The 19,308-nt window shown below is 51.4% G+C and overlaps 1 protein-coding gene across 2 annotated transcripts in view; it reads left to right on the top strand.

Moving 5' to 3' along the window:
- Positions 1–19,308, top strand: part of LOC142295868 (uncharacterized) — a 108,564-nt gene that overhangs the window by 23,244 nt on the left and 66,012 nt on the right. For both annotated transcript variants that reach the window (XM_075338963.1, XM_075338962.1), the window contains exons 9-15: positions 824–935; positions 1,008–1,063; positions 1,143–1,206; positions 16,111–16,352; positions 16,607–16,721; positions 16,880–17,053; positions 17,126–17,281. In XM_075338963.1, the coding sequence (XP_075195078.1) occupies positions 824–935; positions 1,008–1,063; positions 1,143–1,206; positions 16,111–16,352; positions 16,607–16,721; positions 16,880–17,053; positions 17,126–17,281 (919 nt within the window). The remainder of the gene's footprint in view (positions 1–823; positions 936–1,007; positions 1,064–1,142; positions 1,207–16,110; positions 16,353–16,606; positions 16,722–16,879; positions 17,054–17,125; positions 17,282–19,308) is intronic.

The following is a 19,308-nucleotide window of genomic DNA, read 5'->3' as shown; positions in this document are numbered from 1 at the left end:
GACATGATGTAACAGCAGAATAGTGACTGCAGCTCTGGAGATGACTGGAGAATAAGACACGATGTAACAGCAGAATAGTGAGTGCAGCTCTGGAGGTGACTGGAGGATAAGACATGATGTAACAGCAGAATAGTGACTGCAGCTCTGGAGGTGACGGGAGGATAAGACATGATGTAACAGCAGAATAGTGACTGCAGCTCTGGAGGTGACTAGAGGATAAGACATGATGTAACAGCAGAATAGTGACTGCAGCTCTGGAGATGACTGGAGGATAAGACACGATGTAACAGAAGAATAGTGACTGCAGCTCTGGAGGTGACTAGAGGATAAGACATGATGTAATAGCAGAATAGTGACTGCAGCTCTGGAGGTGACGGGAGGATAAGACACGATGTAACAGCAGAATAGTGACTGCAGCTCTGGAGGTGACGGGAGGATAAGACACGATGTAACAGCAGAATAGTGACTGCAGCTCTGGAGGTGATGGGAGGATAAGACACGATGTAACAGCAGAATAGTGACTGCAGCTCTGGAAGTGACGGGAGGATAAGGCACGATGTAACAGCAGAATAGTGACCGCAGCTCTGGAGATGACGGGTGGATAAGACATGATGTAACAGCAGAATAGTGAGTGCAGCTCTGGAGGTGACTGGAGGGTAGCCCCTCAGTGGTGTGGGCAGCAGCAGGTTGGGTTTCGGCGCAGTGTGTCGGTGCAGGATGTGCGGGCCTCTGCTGTATCGATGTCTCCCAGACTTTATCACTTCACATTTCTCACGGTTTTTATAATTAGATCCTGAATGTAAATCTTGTCTCTGTGGAGCAGGAAAACCTCCAGGAGCTTCGCATCCAGCAGAGACGCGGGCGACCCTCTCCCCCCGGGGCAGAGCAGCGTGGGAAACCATGAGCGAGGCCTCCCGGGAGCCGAGGACGGCCAGGTCAGTGGTGGGGAGGGGGGCCGCAGGTTCTCCTTCCACGATGTCTTCTATAACACGCTGGTTCTTCTGCAGACAGCTGAGGGTCCCCGGGGTCCGATCAGCAGCCGACGTCCCACCGATTCCAAGAGGTACAGAGCTGATATACGAGATATACAATATATGGGAGCAGTGCGCTATAACCAGAGAGGTATATATTGTTTATATCAGGTCACAAACCAATCACAAGCCTCAAAACGGTCACCAGACACAAGGACCCCCGGAGACCCCAGAGGTGAGTGCCCGATCTCCAGCCGCACCTCAGTGTATAGACGTATACCGCCCCCCAGAGACTGGAGATGTTATTTACCGCCCCCCAGAGAATGGAGATGTTATTTACCGCCCCCAGAGCCTGGAGATGTTATATACCTCCCCCCAGAGCCTATAGATATCATAGTATCATAGTATCATAGTTTATAAGGTTGAAGGGAGACTCTAAGTCCATCTAGTTCACCCCGTAGCCTAACATGTTGATCCAGAGGAAGGCAAAAAAACCCCAATGTGGCAAACAAGTTCCAATGGGGAAAAAATGTCCTTCCTTCGTCCACATCCGGCATCAGACTAGTTCCCTGGATCAATACCCTGTCATAAAATCTAATATACATAACTGGTAATATTACATTTTTCAGGAAAGGCGTCCAGGCTCTGCTTAATGTTAGTAGTGAATCACTCATTACAACATCATGCGGCAGAGAGTTCCATAGTCTCACTGCTCGTACAGTAAAGAATCCATAGTCTCACTGCTCGTACAGTAAAGAATCCTCCTCTGTGATTATGATTAAACCTTCTTTCCTCAAGACGTAGCGGATGCCCCCGTGTTCCAGTCGCAGGCCTAGGTGTAAATAGATCTTTGGAAAGGTCTCTGTACTGTCCCCCTCATATATTTATACATTGTGATTAGATCCCCCCTAAGCCTTCGTTTTTCCTGTCTTGGTATTGCAGCCCCCCCATTCCTCTAATAATCTTGGTGGTCTTCTCTGCACCCTCTCCAGTTCAGCTACGTCCTTCTTATATATCGGTGAGCAGAATTGTACACAGTATATAAGTGCGGTCGCACTAGTGACTTGTACAGAGGTAGAACTATATTTTTTTCATGAACACTTCTACCTCTTTTAATACATCCCATTATTTTATTAGCCCTGGCAGCAGCTGCCTGACACTGGCCACTAAAGTGAAGTTTACCATCCCCCCATACACCCAAGTCTATTTCTGTGCCTGTTTTACCCAGTGTTCTACAATTAAGTACATAATCATAAATGTTATTTCCTCTACCCAAGTGCATGACCTTACATTTATCTACATTAAACTTCAATTGCCACTTCTCAGCCCAATCCTCCAATTTACATAAATCTCCCTGTAATATAAAATTATCCTCCTCTGTATTGATTACCCTGCAGAGTTTAGTATCATCTGCAAATATTGAAATTCTACTCCGCATGCCCCCAACAAGGTCATTTATAAATATGTTGAAAAGAAGCGGGCCCAATACTGACCCCTGTGGTACCCCACTATGAACTGAGACCCAGTCCGAGTACGTACCATTAATAACCACCCTTTCTTTCCTATCACTGATATAATATAGATATAATATACCGCCCCCCCCCCCCATAGCATGGAGATGTTATATACCACCCACCAGAGCATATAGATATCATATACCGCCCCCCCAGAGCCTACAGATGTTATATACCACCCCCCCAGAGCCTACAGATGTTATATACCACCCCCCCAGAGCCTACAGATGTTATATACCGCCCCCCAGAGCCTACAGATGTTATATACCGTCCCCAGAGCCTGGAGATGTTATATACCGCCCCCCAGAGCCTGGAGATGTTATTTACCGCCCCCAGAGCCTGGAGATGTTATTTACCGCCCCCAGAGCCTGGAGATGTTATATACCGCCCCCTAGAGCCTGGAGATGTTATTTACCGCCCCCAGAGCCTGGAGATTTTATATACCGCCCCCCAGAGCCTGGAGATGTTATTTACCGCCCCCAGAGCCTAGAGATGTTATATACCGCCCTCAGAGCCTAGAGATGTTATATACCGCCCTCAGAGCCTACAGATGTTATATACCGCCCCCCAGAGTCTACAAATGTTATATACCGCCCCCCAGAGCCTACAAATGTTATATACCGCCCCCCAGAGCCTACAGATGTTATATACCGCCTCCCAGAGCCTACAGATGTTATATACCGCCTCCCAGAGCCTACAGATGTTATATACCGCCCCCCAGAGCCTACAGATGTTATATACCGCCTCCCAGAGCCTAGAGATGTTATATACTGCCCCCCAGAGTCTTGAGATATTACATACCGCCCCCAGAGCATGGAGATGTTATATACCGCCTCCAGAGCATGGAGATGTTATATTCCGCCCCCCCCCAGAGCCTTTAGATATAATATACCGCCCCCCCCCCCCAGAGCCTGGAGATGTTATATACCACCCCCCAGAGCCTGGAGATGTTATATATCACCCCCAGAGCCTAGAGATGTTATATACCACCCCCCAGAGCCTAGAGATGTTATATACCACCCCCCAGAGCCTGGAGATGTTATATACCGCCTCCCAGAGCCTACAGATGTTATATACCGCCTCCCAGAGCCTAGAGATGTTATATACCACCCCCCAGAGCCTGGAGATGTTATATACCGCCTCCCAGAGCCCATAGATATTATATACCACCCCCCAGAGCCTACAGATGTTATATACCGCCTCCCAGAGCCCATAGATATTATATACCGCCCCCCAGAGCCTGGAGATGTTATATACCAGCCCCCAGAGCCTAGAGATACAGTCATGTTCAAAAATATTTCGACAGTGACACGAAAAACCTCCTCCAGATCCAGTTCTATCACAGGTACTATCATAATGGGGCTTTTGGTGCCGCCTCTCGGCTGTGATGTGAGGAACCAATTACGGCTCTTTATTATGTCACCGCCTATATTTCAAGGCACCAAAAGTAATTGGACAATTATCTCAGAAGCTCCTTACTGGGGTCACGGGCGACTCCCTCATAATCCACCCTCAAGTAAGAAGAAGACCACCCTAAAAAGAGACTTCATGTGCCAAATAAAAAAGGGGTCACCACAAGGAGCAAATACAGAGGAGTCACCACAAGGAGCAAATACAGAGGAGTCACCACAAGGAGCAAATACAGAGGAGTCACCACAAGGAGCAAATACAGAGGAGTCACCACAAGGAACAAATACAGAGGAGTCACCACAAGGTGCAAATACAGAGGAGTCACCACAAGGAGCAAATACAGAGGAGTCACCACAAGGTGCAAATACAGAGGAGTCACCACAAGGAGCAAATACAGAGGAGTCACCACAAGATGCAAATACAGAGGAGTCACCACAAGATGCAAATACAGAGGAGTCACTACAAGGAGCAAATACAGAGGAGTCACTACAAGGAACAAATACAGAGGAGTCACCACAAGGAGCAAATACAGAGGGGTCACCACAAGGAGCAAATACAGAGGAGTCACTACAAGGAGCAAATACAGAGGAGTCACCACAAGATGCAAATACAGAGGAGTCACCACAAGGAGCAAATACAGAGGAGTCACCACAAGGAGCAAATACAGAGGGGTCACCACAAGGAGCAAATACAGAGGGGTCACCACAAGGAGCAAATACAGAGGAGTCACCACAAGATGCAAATACAGAGGGGTCACCACAAGGAGCAAATACAGAGGAGTCACCACAAGGAGCAAATACAGAGGGGTCACCACAAGGAGCAAATACAGAGGAGTCACCACAAGGAGCAAATACAGAGGGGTCACCACAAGGAGCAAATACAGAGGAGTCACCACAAGGAGCAAATACAGAGGAGTCACTACAAGGAACAAATACAGAGGAGTCACCACAAGGAGCAAATACAGAGGGGTCACCACAAGGGGCAAATACAGAGGAGTCACCACAAGGGGCAAATACAGAGGAGTCACCACAAGGTGCAAATACAGAGGAGTCACCACAAGGAGCAAATACAGAGAGGTCACCACAAGGAGCAAATACAGAGGGGTCACCACAAGGTGCAAATACAGAGGGGTCACCACAAGGTGCAAATACAGAGGGGTCACCACAAGGAGCAAATACAGAGGAGTCACCACAAGGAACAAATACAGAGGAGTCACCACAAGGTGCAAATACAGAGGAGTCACCACAAGGAGCAAATACAGAGGAGTCACCACAAGGAGTAAATACAGAGGAGTCACCACAAGGAACAAATACTGAGGAGTCACCACAAGGAACAAATACTGAGGAGTCACCACAAGGTGCAAATACAGAGGAGTCACCACAAGGAACAAATACTGAGGAGTCACCACAAGGAGCAAATACAGAGGAGTCACCACAAGGAGCAAATACAGAAAAGTCACCACAAGGAACAAATACTGAGGAGTCACCACAAGGTGCAAATACAGAGGAGTCACCACAAGGTGCAAATATAGAGGAATCACCACAAGGAGCAAATACAGAGGAATCACCACAAGGAGCAAATACAGAGGAGTCACCACAAGGAGTAAATACAGAGGGGTCACCACAAGGAGCAAATACAGAGGAGTCACCACAAGGAGCAAATACAGAGGAGTCACCACAAGGAGCAAATACAGAGGAGTCACCACAAGGAGCAAATACAGAGGAATCACCACAAGGAGCAAATACTGAGGAGTCACCACAAGGAGCAAATACAGAGGAGTCACCACAAGGAGCAAATACAGAGGAGTCACCACAAGGAGCAAATACAGAGGAGTCACCACAAGGAACAAATACTGAGGAGTCACCACAAGGTGCAAATACAGAGGAGTCACCACAAGGTGCAAATACAGAGGAATCACCACACGGAGCAAATACAGAGGAATCACCACAAGGAGCAAATACAGAGGAGTCACCACAAGGAGCAAATACAGAGGGGTCACCACAAGGTGCAAATACAGAGGAATCACCACAAGGAGCAAATACAGAGGGGTCACCACAAGGAGCAAATACAGAGGAGTCACCACAAGGTGCAAATACAGAGGGGTCACCACAAGGGGCAAATACAGAGGAGTCACCACAAGGAGCAAATACAGAGGGGTCACCACAAGGTGCAAATACAGAGGAGTCACCACAAGGAGCAAATACAGAGGAGTCACCACAAGGAGCAAATACAGAGGAGTCACCACAAGGAGCAAATACAGAGGAGTCACCACAAGGAGCAAATACAGAGGAGTCACCACAAGGAGCAAATACAGAGGAGTCACCACAAGGGACAAATACAGAGGGGTCACCACAAGGAGCAAATACAGAGGAGTCACCACAAGGAGCAAATACAGAGGAATCACCACAAGGAGCAAATACAGAGGGGTCACCACAAGGAGCTAATACAGAGGAGTCACCACAAGGAGCAAATACAGAGGGGTCACCACAAGGTGCAAATACAGAGGAGTCACCACAAGGAGCAAATACAGAGGAGTCACCACAAGGAGCAAATACAGAGGAATCACCACAAGGAGCAAATACAGAGGAGTCACCACAAGGAGCAAATACAGAGGGGTCACCACAAGGAGCTAATACAGAGGAGTCACCACAAGGAGCAAATACAGAGGGGTCACCACAAGGTGCAAATACAGAGGAGTCACCACAAGGAGCAAATACAGAGGAGTCACCACAAGGAGCAAATACAGAGGAGTCACCACAAGGAGCAAATACAGAGGAGTCACCACAAGGAGCAAATACAGAGGAGACACCACAAGGAGCAAATACAGAGGAGTCACCACAAGGAGCAAATACAGAGGAGTCACTAGAAGGGACAAATACAGAGGGGTCACCACAAGGCGCAAATACAGAGGAGTCACCACAAGGAGCAAATACAGAGGAGTCACCACAAGGAGCAAATACAGAGGAGTCACTACAAGGAGCAAATACAGAGGGGTCACCACAAGGGACAAATACAGAGGAGTCACCACAAGGAGCAAATACAGAGGAATCACCACAAGGAGCAAATACAGAGGAGTCACCACAAGGAGGAAATACAGAGGGGTCACCACAAGGAGCAAATACAGAGGAATCGCCACAAGGAGCAAATACAGAGGAGTCACCACAAGGAGCAAATACAGAGGAATCACCACAAGGTGCAAATACAGAGGGGTCACCACAAGGAGCAAATACAGAGGGGTCACCACAAGGAGCAAATACAGAGGAGTCACCACAAGGAGCAAATACAGAGGGGTCACCACAAGGAGCAAATACAGAGGGGTCACCACAAGGAGCAAATACAGAGGAGTCACCACAAGGAACAAATAAAGAGGAGTCACCACAAGGAGCAAATACAGAGGAGTCACCACAAGGTGCAAATACAGAGGAGTCACCACAAGGTGCAAATACAGAGGAATCACCACAAGGTGCAAATACAGAGGAGTCACCACAAGGAGCAAATACAGAGGAGTCACCACAAGGAGCAAATACAGAGGGGTCACCACAAGGAGCAAATACAGAGGAATCGCCACAAGGAGCAAATACAGAGGAGTCACCACAAGGAGCAAATACAGAGGAATCACCACAAGGTGCAAATACAGAGGAGTCACCACAAGGAACAAATAAAGAGGAGTCACCACAAGGAGCAAATACAGAGGGGTCACCACAAGGAGCAAATACAGAGGAGTCACCACAAGGTGCAAATACAGAGGAGTCACCACAAGGTGCAAATACAGAGGAGTCACCACAAGGTGCAAATACAGAGGAATCACCACAAGGTGCAAATACAGAGGAGTCACCACAAGGAGGAAATACAGAGGGGTCACCACAAGGAGCAAATACAGAGGAGTCACCACAAGGAGGAAATACAGAGGGGTCACCACAAGGAGGAAATACAGAGGAGTCACTACAAGGAGCAAATACAGAGGGGTCACCACAAGGGACAAATACAGAGGAGTCACCACAAGGAGCAAATACAGAGGAGTCACCACAAGGAGCAAATACAGAGGAGTCACCACAAGGAGCAAATACAGAGGAGTCACCACAAGGAGCAAATACAGAGGAGTCACCACAAGGAGGAAATACAGAGGGGTCACCACAAGGAGGAAATACAGAGGGGTCACCGCAAGGAGCAAATACAGAGGAGTCACCGCAAGGAGCAAATACAGAGGAGACACCACAAGGAGCAAATACAGAGGAGTCACCACAAGATGCAAATACAGAGGGGTCACCACAAGGAGCAAATACAGAGGGGTCACCACAAGGAGCAAAATACAGAGGAGTCACCACAAGATGCAAATACAGAGGAGTCACCACAAGGAGCTAATACAGAGGAGTCACCACAAGGAGCAAATATAGAGGAGTCACCACAAGGTGCAAATACAGAGGAGTCACCACAAGGTGCAAATACAGAGGAGTCACCACAAGGTGCAAATACAGAGGAGTCACCACAAGGTGCAAATACAGAGGAGTCACCACAAGGAGCAAATACACTGGAGTCACCACAAGGAGCAAATACAGAGAAGTCACCACAAGGAGCAAATACAGAGGGGTCACCACAAGGAGCAAATACAGAGAAGTCACCACAAGGAGCAAATACAGAGGGGTCACCACAAGGAGCAAATACAGAGGAGTCACCACAAGGAGCAAATACAGAGGAGTCACCACAAGGAGCAAATACAGAGGGGTCACCACAAGGGGCAAATACAGAGGAGTCACCACAAGGAGCAAATACAGAGGGGTCACCACAAGGAGCAAATACAGAGGAATCACCACAAGGAGCAAATACAGAGGGGTCACCACAAGGAGCAAATACAGAGGAGTCACCACAAGGAGCAAATACAGAGGAGTCACCACAAGGAGCAAATACAGAGGAGTCACCACAAGCAGCAAATACAGAGGGGTCACCACAAGGGGCAAATACAGAGGAGTCACCACAAGGAGCAAATACAGAGGGGTCACCACAAGGAGCAAATACAGAGGAGTCACCACAAGGTGCAAATACAGAGGAGTCACCACAAGATGCAAATACAGAGGAGTCACCACAAGGAGCAAATACAGAGGAGTCACCACAAGGTGCAAATACAGAGGAATCACCACAAGGAGCAAATACAGAGGAGTCACCACAAGGAGCAAATACAGAGGAGTCACCACAAGGAGCAAATACAGAGGAGTCACCACAAGGAGCAAATACAGAGGGGTCACCACAAGGAGCAAATACAGAGGAGTCACCACAAGGAGCAAATACAGAGGGGTCACCACAAGGAGCAAATACAGAGGAGTCACCACAAGGAGCAAATACAGAGGGGTCACCACAAGGTGCAAATACAGAGGAATCACCACAAGGAGCAAATACAGAGGAGTCACCACAAGGTGCAAATACAGAGGAGTCACCACAAGGAGCAAATACAGAGAAGTCACCACAAGGAGCAAATACAGAGGAGTCACCACAAGGAGCAAATACAGAGGGGTCACCACAAGGAGCAAATACAGAGGAGTCACCACAAGGAGCAAATACAGAGGGGTCACCACAAGGTGCAAATACAGAGGAGTCACCACAAGGTGCAAATACAGAGGAGTCACCACAAGGTGCAAATACAGAGGAGTCACCACAAGGTGCAAATACAGAGGAGTCACCACAAGGAGGAAACACAGAGGAGTCACCACAAGGAGCAAATACAGAGGAGTCACCACAAGGAGCAAATACAGAGGGGTCACCACAAGGAGCAAATACAGAGGGGTCACCACAAGGAGCAAATACAGAGGGGTCACCACAAAGTGCAAATACAGAGGAGTCACCACAAGGTGCAAATACAGAGGAGTCACCACAAGGGGCAAATACAGAGGGGTCACCACAAGGTGCAAATACAGAGGGGTCACCACAAGGGGCAAATACAGAGGAGTCACCACAAGGAGCAAATACAGAGGAGTCACCACAAGGAGCAAATACAGAGGAGTCACCACAAGGAGCAAATACAGAGGAGTCACCACAAGGAGCAAATACAGAGGAGTCACCACAAGGGACAAATACAGAGGAGTCACCACAAGGAGCAAATACAGAGGAGTCACCACAAGGAGGAAATACAGAGGGGTCACCACAAGGAACAAATACAGAGGAGTCACCACAAGGAGCAAATACAGAGGGGTCACCACAAGGAGCAAATACAGAGGAGTCACCACAAGGAGCAAATACAGAGGAGTCACCACAAGGAGCAAATACAGAGGGGTCACCACAAGGAGCAAATACAGAGGAGTCACCACAAGGAGCAAATACAGAGGGGTCACCACAAGGAGCAAATACAGAGGAGTCACCACAAAGTGCAAATACAGAGGAGTCACCACAAGGAGCAAATACAGAGGAGTCACCACAAGGAGGAAATACAGAGGGGTCACCACAAGGAACAAATACAGAGGAGTCACCACAAGGAGCAAATACAGAGGGGTCACCACAAGGAGCAAATACAGAGGAGTCACCACAAGGAGCAAATACAGAGGAGTCACCACAAGGAGCAAATACAGAGGGGTCACCACAAGGAGCAAATACAGAGGAGTCACCACAAGGAGCAAATACAGAGGGGTCACCACAAGGAGCAAATACAGAGGAGTCACCACAAGGAGCAAATACAGAGGGGTCACCACAAGGTGCAAATACAGAGGAATCACCACAAGGAGCAAATACAGAGGAGTCACCACAAGGTGCAAATACAGAGGAGTCACCACAAGGAGCAAATACAGAGGAGTCACCACAAGGTGCAAATACAGAGGAGTCACCACAAGGAGCAAATACAGAGGAGTCACCACAAGGAGCAAATACAGAGGAGTCACCACAAGGAGCAAATACAGAGGGGTCACCACAAGGAGCAAATACAGAGGAGTCACCACAAGGAGCAAATACAGAGGAGTCACCACAAGGAGCAAATACAGAGGAGTCACCACAAGGAGCAAATACAGAGGGGTCACCACAAGGAGCAAATACAGAGGAGTCACCACAAGGAGCAAATACAGAGGGGTCACCACAAGGAGCAAATACAGAGGAGTCACCACAAGGAGCAAATACAGAGGGGTCACCACAAGGTGCAAATACAGAGGGGTCACCACAAGGTGCAAATACAGAGGAGTCACCACAAGGTGCAAATACAGAGGAATCACCACAAGGAGCAAATACAGAGGGGTCACCACAAGGTGCAAATACAGAGGGGTCACCACAAGGGGCAAATACAGAGGAGTCACCACAAGGAGCAAATACAGAGGAGTCACCACAAGGAGCAAATACAGAGGAGTCACCACAAGGAGCAAATACAGAGGAGTCACCACAAGGAGCAAATACAGAGGGGTCACCACAAGGAGCAAATACAGAGGGGTCACCACAAGGAGCAAATACAGAGGAGTCACCACAAGGAGCAAATACAGAGGGGTCACCACAAGGAGCAAATACAGAGGGGTCACCACAAGGAGCAAATACAGAGGAGTCACCACAAGGAGCAAATACAGAGGAGTCACCACAAGGAGCAAATACAGAGGGGTCACCACAAGGAGCAAATACAGAGGAGTCACCACAAGGAGCAAATACAGAGGGGTCACCACAAGGAGCAAATACAGAGGAGTCACCACAAGGAGCAAATACAGAGGGGTCACCACAAGGTGCAAATACAGAGGAATCACCACAAGGAGCAAATACAGAGGAGTCACCACAAGGAGCAAATACAGAGGAGTCACCACAAGGTGCAAATACAGAGGAGTCACCACAAGGAGCAAATACAGAGGAGTCACCACAAGGTGCAAATACAGAGGAGTCACCACAAGGAGCAAATACAGAGGAGTCACCACAAGGAGCAAATACAGAGGAGTCACCACAAGGAGCAAATACAGAGGGGTCACCACAAGGAGCAAATACAGAGGAGTCACCACAAGGAGCAAATACAGAGGAGTCACCACAAGGAGCAAATACAGAGGAGTCACCACAAGGAGCAAATACAGAGGGGTCACCACAAGGAGCAAATACAGAGGAGTCACCACAAGGAGCAAATACAGAGGGGTCACCACAAGGAGCAAATACAGAGGAGTCACCACAAGGAGCAAATACAGAGGGGTCACCACAAGGTGCAAATACAGAGGAGTCACCACAAGGTGCAAATACAGAGGAGTCACCACAAGGTGCAAATACAGAGGAGTCACCACAAGGTGCAAATACAGAGGAGTCATCACAAGATGCAAATACAGAGGAATCACTACAAGGAGCAAATACAGGGGAGTCACTACAAGGAGCAAATACAGAGGAGTCACCACAAGGGGCAAATACAGAGGAGTCACCACAAGGAGCAAATACAGAGGAGTCACCACAAGGAGCAAATACAGAGGAGTCACCACAAGGAGCAAATACAGAGGAGTCACCACAAGGAGCAAATACAGAGGAGTCACCACAAGGAGCAAATACAGAGGGGTCACCACAAGGAGCAAATACAGAGGGGTCACCACAAGGAGCAAATACAGAGGAGTCACCACAAGGAACAAATACAGAGGGGTCACCACAAGGAGCAAATACAGAGGAGTCACCACAAGGAGCAAATACAGAGGAGTCACCACAAGGTGCAAATACAGAGGAGTCACCACAAGGTGCAAATACAGAGGAGTCACCACAAGGAGCAAATACAGAGGAGTCACCACAAGGTGCAAATACAGAGGAATCACCACAAGGTGCAAATACAGAGGAGTCACCACAAGGAGCAAATACAGAGGAGTCACCACAAGAAGCAAATACAGAGGAGTTACCACAAGGAACAAATATAGAGGAGTCACCACAAGGAGCAAATACAGAGGGGTCACCACAAGGAACGTCACCACAAGGAGCAAATACAGAGGAGTCACCACAAGGAGCAAATACAGAGGAGTCACCACAAGGAGCAAATACAGAGGAGTCACCACAAGGAGCAAATACAGAGGAGTCACCACAAGGAGCAAATACAGAGGAGTCACCACAAGGAGCAAATACAGAGGAGTCACCACAAGGAGCAAATACAGAGGGGTCACCACAAGGAGCAAATACAGAGGGGTCACCACAAGGAGCAAATACAGAGGGGTCACCACAAGGAGCAAATACAGAGAGGTCACCACAAGGTGCAAATACAGAGGAGTCACCACAAGGAGCAAATACAGAGGGGTCACCACAAGGAGCAAATACAGAGGGGTCACCACAAGGAGCAAATACAGAGGAGTCACTACAAGGAGCAAATACAGAGGAGTCACCACAAGGGGCAAATACAGAGGAGTCACCACAAGGAGCAAATACAGAGGAGACACCACAAGGAGCAAATACAAAGGAATCACCACAAGGAGCAAATACAGAGGGGTCACCACAAGGAGCAAATACAGAGGGGTCACCACAAGGAGCAAATACAGAGGGGTCACCACAAGGAGCAAACCATTAATCCGCCCGAAAAGGCCAGATTAGACTTTATGAAAAAAAAAATCTAAAGAAGCCGCCGAGTTCTGGGAAAGCAGAAGACAGAGGAGACTAAAGGCCCCGTCACACGCTACGATATATCTAACGGTGTCGTCGGGGTCATGTCGTAAGTGACGCACATTTGGCATCGTCAGAGATATTGTACCGTGTGACGGCTCCGAACGACTGTTAACGAGCAAAAATACTCACCTTATCGTTGTTCGTTGACACGTTGTTCATTTTCACAATGTCTTTCCTCCTTCTGCGTGCCGGTTGTTCCTCATTCCTGCGGCAGCACACATCGCTCCGTGTGACACCCCAGGAACAACGAACATCTCCTTACCTGCGTACACCGGCAATGCAGAAGGAAGGAGGTGGGCGGGATGTTTACTTCCCATTCATCTCCGCCCCTCCGCTTCTATTGGCCGGCCGCTGTGTGACGTCGCTGTGACGCCGAACGTCCCTCCCCCTTCAGAAAGAAGATGTTCGCCGCCCACAGCGACGTCGTTAGGGAGGTAAGTACGTGTGACGGGGGTTAACGCCATTGTGTGTCGCGGGCGGAGGAGGGGACGCCGCGCTCTCCCACTGCTCGGGTCCGGCTGCCGCTGCTGCTGCGGCCTCTGCTGCTCAGTGGTGGCTCGAGCGATGGGCCGGATCCCGGGGACTCGAGCGGCGCTCCTCGCCCGTGAGTGAAAAGGGGATTGGTTTTGGGGGATTTATTGTCCGTGACGCCACCCACGGTTGTGGTGATTGTGTGGACACCACCGCTGCTCTGTATGGGGATCCCGGGAGTGATGGTATAGAGCAGCTAGATGTTGGCCCTCCCCTCCGTGGGTAGGGGGTTTGGTGGTCCCGGGGCCCGATGATGGAGAGTTAGGATGGTTGACAGGCGGGTTATGGGGCCTGGTGAGGTGCAGGGGCAGCGCTGTACCGCACGGCACGGAGGTACTCACTCAGACCAAGGATGATGACACAGTTCACGGTAAACAAGCGGCTGGTTGGACGGCTCCCTTGTTCCCTGCAAGTTAGCGGTGACTGTCTCTTTCCTGCACCTAAATACGGTTGTTGGTAGCGATGGATTCCCACCGGTAACCCGCTCCCCAGCCTGGATATGAGCCGGAGGAGCCCCTCTTTTGCCCGCAGGCGCTGGCCCTGAGAAACTGGTGTCTTGGCGGTGGCGGTGTCTCTCCAATATGTTTGGACTGTTGCCTTCAATGGGGACTTTGGCTGTTGGGAGACCCAGGAGGTCCCCTTCACTGACGGATTTGGCAAATTCACGGCGACTCCTAGCCTTGCCGGGATCCGAAAGGCCCCTGCCAATGGTGCTGGCTTCTCTTCGTTTACCGCTCCGGTACCGCCGGACCACCACCCGTCCACGGTCCTTTCGGCAACCTCCGATCAGCCTCTCCTGCAGACGGTCACCGCCGTCTGCCAACCTTGCTGTCTCAGCCCGGGGCACACACCCGGACCAACTTCAGGCTCTGTTGCTGTCATTTTCTCTTCCACTTTTGCTCCTCTCTAGCTCCTCTACCACTTCACTCTAACCTCAACTTCAGCTCCAACTAATCTGCCTGGTTTTCCCTCCTCCAGGGCTGTGTACTCCTCGGTGGGCGGAGCCAACCGCCTGGCCCACCCCCTGGTGTGGACATCAACCCCTGGAGGAAGGCAACAAGGGTTTTGTATTCTGACCTTGGTGTTCCTGCAGGGAATGTGGGGTGTGTGGTGGTGTCATGACCTGTGACCCCTGGCTTGCCCAGGGCGTCACATGTGCACCACTGGGCAATGAATTGCCCGTGACGCACAAACGATGGGGGCGGGTGCGATCGCTCATGCGATCGCATGATATATCGTAGCGTGTAACGCCGCCTTTAGATCAACCTGCACCAGAAAGATGGAAGAAGAAGGTCTGGAGAAGACTTGGAGCGGCTAGTGATCCGAAGTACAGCACGTCCTCTGTAACACATCGTGGAGGCGGTGTGCTGGCCGGACATGCAGAGCTAACAATGGTCATGAAACACTAGTGGTTATTAATGATGAGACTGAAAACAGGATCCACCGGATGAATTCTGAAGTGCAAAGGTAGACATTTTCTGATCAGATTCGACCAAATGGACGACACTTCACAGACAGATGGACAATGACCCAAAACATTCTGCGAATTGAAATATTCTACAATGGCCGAGTCCTTACCAGATTTCAGCTCTATCGAGCTGCATCTCATAGAATTAAGGCAAAACTTAAGGAGAAAGACCCACAAACAACTGAAGTGACCACAGTAAAGCCGGAGGAGAGCAGTGATGGAGACGTCCACGGCCGGAAGCCTCACACTGAAGGAGACCAGCGATAGAGACATCCATAGCCGGAAACCACACACCAGAGGAGACCAGTGATGGAGACGTCAACAGCCAGAACCCTCACACTAGAGGAGACCAGAGATGGAGAGATCCATAGCCGGAAACCCCACCCCAGAGGAGACCAACGATGGAGTCGTCCATAGCCGGAAGCCCCACACCAGAGGAGACCAGAGATGGAGACGTCCACGGCCAGAAGACTTCAGTCGTTGCAGCAAGGAATCTCTACAAAGGGTCAAACAAGAACATTTTCTTTATGGGAAAGTCACTTTGTCCAATTACTTTTGGGCCCCAGAAATGAGGAGGGTTTGTAGAAAAACTGCTGAAATTCCTAAATGTTTCATATCGGAGCTTTTAGATAAGTTGTTTTCTCCTCGTATTCACCCCCAGCTCCGGCATCTTCTTCGGGAGCTCGGCCGCACATCGCAGTGGCTGCAGGACGTAGAGGGGATGTTGTCTGAGCCGACGGCCATGAGAAGTCCTGAGCCGATTCGTAAGGACCTGAAGAAGGTGTCGCTGCTGGAGAAAGAGGCGCGATCGCGGGAATCAGCTCTGCAGAGTCTGCGAGGAACAGCCAAAAGATGGAGTGTGACCGAGGAGATGGGGGAGAAGGTCCAAGAGATGGAGGAGAGGTGAGGAGCTGCACCTAGGAGAGTGTAGTGTGTACATAACTTATGAGCAATCATATCATGTCACCTCCAGAGCTGCAGTCACTATTCTGCTGTTACATCAGACCTTATCCTCCAATCCCCTCCAGAGCTGCAGTCACTATTCTGCTGTTACATCGTCTTATCCTCCAGTCACCTCCAGAGCTGCAGTCTCTATTCTGCTGTTTACATCACTAGTCCCCTCCAGAGCTGCGCTCACTGTTCTCCTTCTTTCGCAGGTGTCAGGTGCTGCAGGACGCTCTCCGGCGCAGAGTCTCCGATCTGAGGGATACGCTGGTTCTCTCCGAGTTTATGAAAGTTGTACAATTGGAGGAAGAGCGGAAGAAGGAGCCGGTGAGTGTGTGACTTTCGGGGAGCAGAGCGCAGCCATAATGTGCCCAGGTCTGTGGTGCTGGGACCTTCTTATGGCGCGGACCCCTGCCTATGTGTTGTGTCTGCCCCATGTGGGTGATTCTGTACCCGTATAACACTTGGTCCTTATTTCGGCTCAGATGAGCTCCCACGGTGCCCCCCAGAGTGACCCCAACATCCCCCCCACAGACAGGACAGAGACGTTTTCCCCATTGGAGGAGCTGCAGGAAGCGGTGGAGATGCTGAACGATGCCGTGAAGGAGCGAGCACAAGCGCTGGCTGCCACCAGAGAGGTGGAGGCACTAGCGAGCAGGGTGAGGGGTTCTGTCTTACAGGGCGGGGGTCTGGCCCAGCACTGCTCTGACACCTCTGTCTCCGCTTCTCAGGTCTCTGCTTTGTCCCAGATGATGGCAGCCGCCAGCGAGAAACTCCATGATGTTCAGTCCCAGCTGGAGGCTGCGGAGAAGGTGCTTATGACTGTGAGGAGGGAGACGCAGCTGCAGGATCTGCGGAGTATGATCCATCAACAGCAGCGGCTGGAGGTGAGAGCTCAGGCATCAGAAAGTCGCCACACAGACCCCAGATATGTTCCAGGCCAAACAGCGGGGTGTAAGAGCCGAGGGCGGGAGCGTGAGATTTGTGATTGGGAAGGGTGTAAGACCTGGGCGGGGGGAAAATGTCAGACCCAGGTGTGGGGATAGTGTCAGATCTGGGGGGCAGGGCGGGGGAGAATTCACCTGGGTACCGGGAGTGGGGGGGGGGGGGGTGTCAGGCACCAGGAGTGGATGGGGGGCAGTTTGACCTGAGTGCGGTGAGTCAGGGGTAAACACAAGCACCCGTGGGTGCAGCTCGTGTCTCTGGGCCTCTGCCTCGTGTCTCTGGGCCTCTGCCTCGTGTCTCTGGGCCTCTGCCTCGTGTCTCTGGGCCTCTGCCTCGTGTCTCTGGGCCTCTGCCTCGTGTCTCTGGGCCTGTGCCTCGTGTCTCTGGTCCTGTGCCTCGTGTCTCTGGGCCTCTGCCTCGTGTCTCTGGGCCTGTGCCTCGTGTCTCTGGTCCTGTGCTTCGTGTCTCTGTTCCTGTGCCTCGTGTCTCTGGGCCTCTGCCTCGTGTCTCTGGGCCTGGGCCTCGTGCCTCTGGGCCTCTGCCTCGTGTCTCTGGTCCTGTGCCTCGTGTCTCTGGTCCTGTGCCTCGTGTCTCTGGTCCTGTGCCTCGTGTCTCTGGTCCTCTGCCTCGTGTCTCTGGTCCTCTGCCTCGTGTCTCTGGTCCTGTGCCTCGTGTCTCTGGTCCTCTGCCTCGTGTCTCTGGTCCTCTGCCTCGTGTCTCTGGACCTCTGCCTCGTGTCTCTGGGCCTCTGCCTCGTGTCTCTGGACCTCTGCCTAGTGTCTCTGGTCCTCTGCCTCGTGTCTCTGGTCCTCTGCCTCGTGTCTCTGGGCCTCTGCCTCGTGTCTCTGGTCCTCTGCCTCGTGTCTCTGGTCCTCTGCCTCGTGTCTCTGGGCCTCTGCCTCGTGTCTCTGGGCCTCTGCCTCGTGTCTCTGGGCCTCTGCCTCGTGTCTCTGGTCCTCTGCCTCGTGTCTCTGGGCCTGTGCCTCGTGTCTCTGGGCCTGTGCCTCGTGTCTCTGGGCCTGTGCCTCGTGTCTCTGGTCCTCTGCCTCGTGTCTCTGGGCCTGTGCCTCGTGTCTCTGGTCCTCTGCCTCGTGTCTCTGGTCCTCTGCCTCGTGTCTCTGGTCCTCTGCCTCGTGTCTCTGGGCCTCTGCCTCGTGTCTCTGGGCCTCTGCCTCGTGTCTCTGGGCCTCTGCCTCGTGTCTCTGGGCCTCTGCCTCGTGTCTCTGGACCTCTGCCTCGTGTCTCTGGTCCTCGGCCTCGTGTCTCTGGTCCTGTGCTTCGTGTCTCTGGTCCTGTGCTTCGTGTCTCTGGTCCTCTGCCTCGTGTCTCTGGGCCTCTGCCTCGTGTCTCTGGGCCTCTGCCTCGTGTCTCTGGACCTCTGCCTCGTGTCTCTGGGCCTCTGCCTCGTGTCTCTGGGCCTGTGCCTCGTGTCTCTGGGCCTGTGCCTCGTGTCTCTGGGCCTGTGCCTCGTGTCTCTGGGCCTGTGCCTCGTGTCTCTGGGCCTGTGCCTCGTGTCTCTGGGCCTGTGCCTCGTGTCTCTGGGCCTGTGCCTCGTGTCTCTGGGCCTGTGCCTCGTGTCTCTGGGCCTGTGCCTCGTGTCTCTGGGCCTGTGCCTCGTGTCTCTGGGCCTCTGCCTCGTGTCTCTGGGCCTCTGCCTCGTGTCTCTGGGCCTCTGCCTCGTGTCTCTGGGCCTGTGCCTCGTGTCTCTGGACCTCTGCCTCGTGTCTCTGGTCCTCTGCCTCGTGTCTCTGGTCCTGTGCTTCGTGTCTCTGTTCCTGTGCTTCGTGTCTCTGGTCCTGTGCCTCGTGTCTCTGGGCCTCTGCCTCGTGTCTCTGGGCCTCTGCCTCGTGTCTCTGGGCCTCTGCCTCGTGTCTCTGGGCCTCTGCCTCGTGTCTCTGGTCCTGTGCTTCGTGTCTCTGGTCCTCTGCCTCGTGTCTCTGGTCCTCTGCCTCGTGTCTCTGGGCCTCTG

This window comes from Anomaloglossus baeobatrachus, chromosome 3 (assembly GCF_048569485.1).
Source record: "Anomaloglossus baeobatrachus isolate aAnoBae1 chromosome 3, aAnoBae1.hap1, whole genome shotgun sequence".
Lineage (NCBI taxonomy): Eukaryota > Metazoa > Chordata > Amphibia > Anura > Aromobatidae > Anomaloglossus > Anomaloglossus baeobatrachus.
This window is presented reverse-complemented; position numbering and strand designations above follow the sequence as displayed.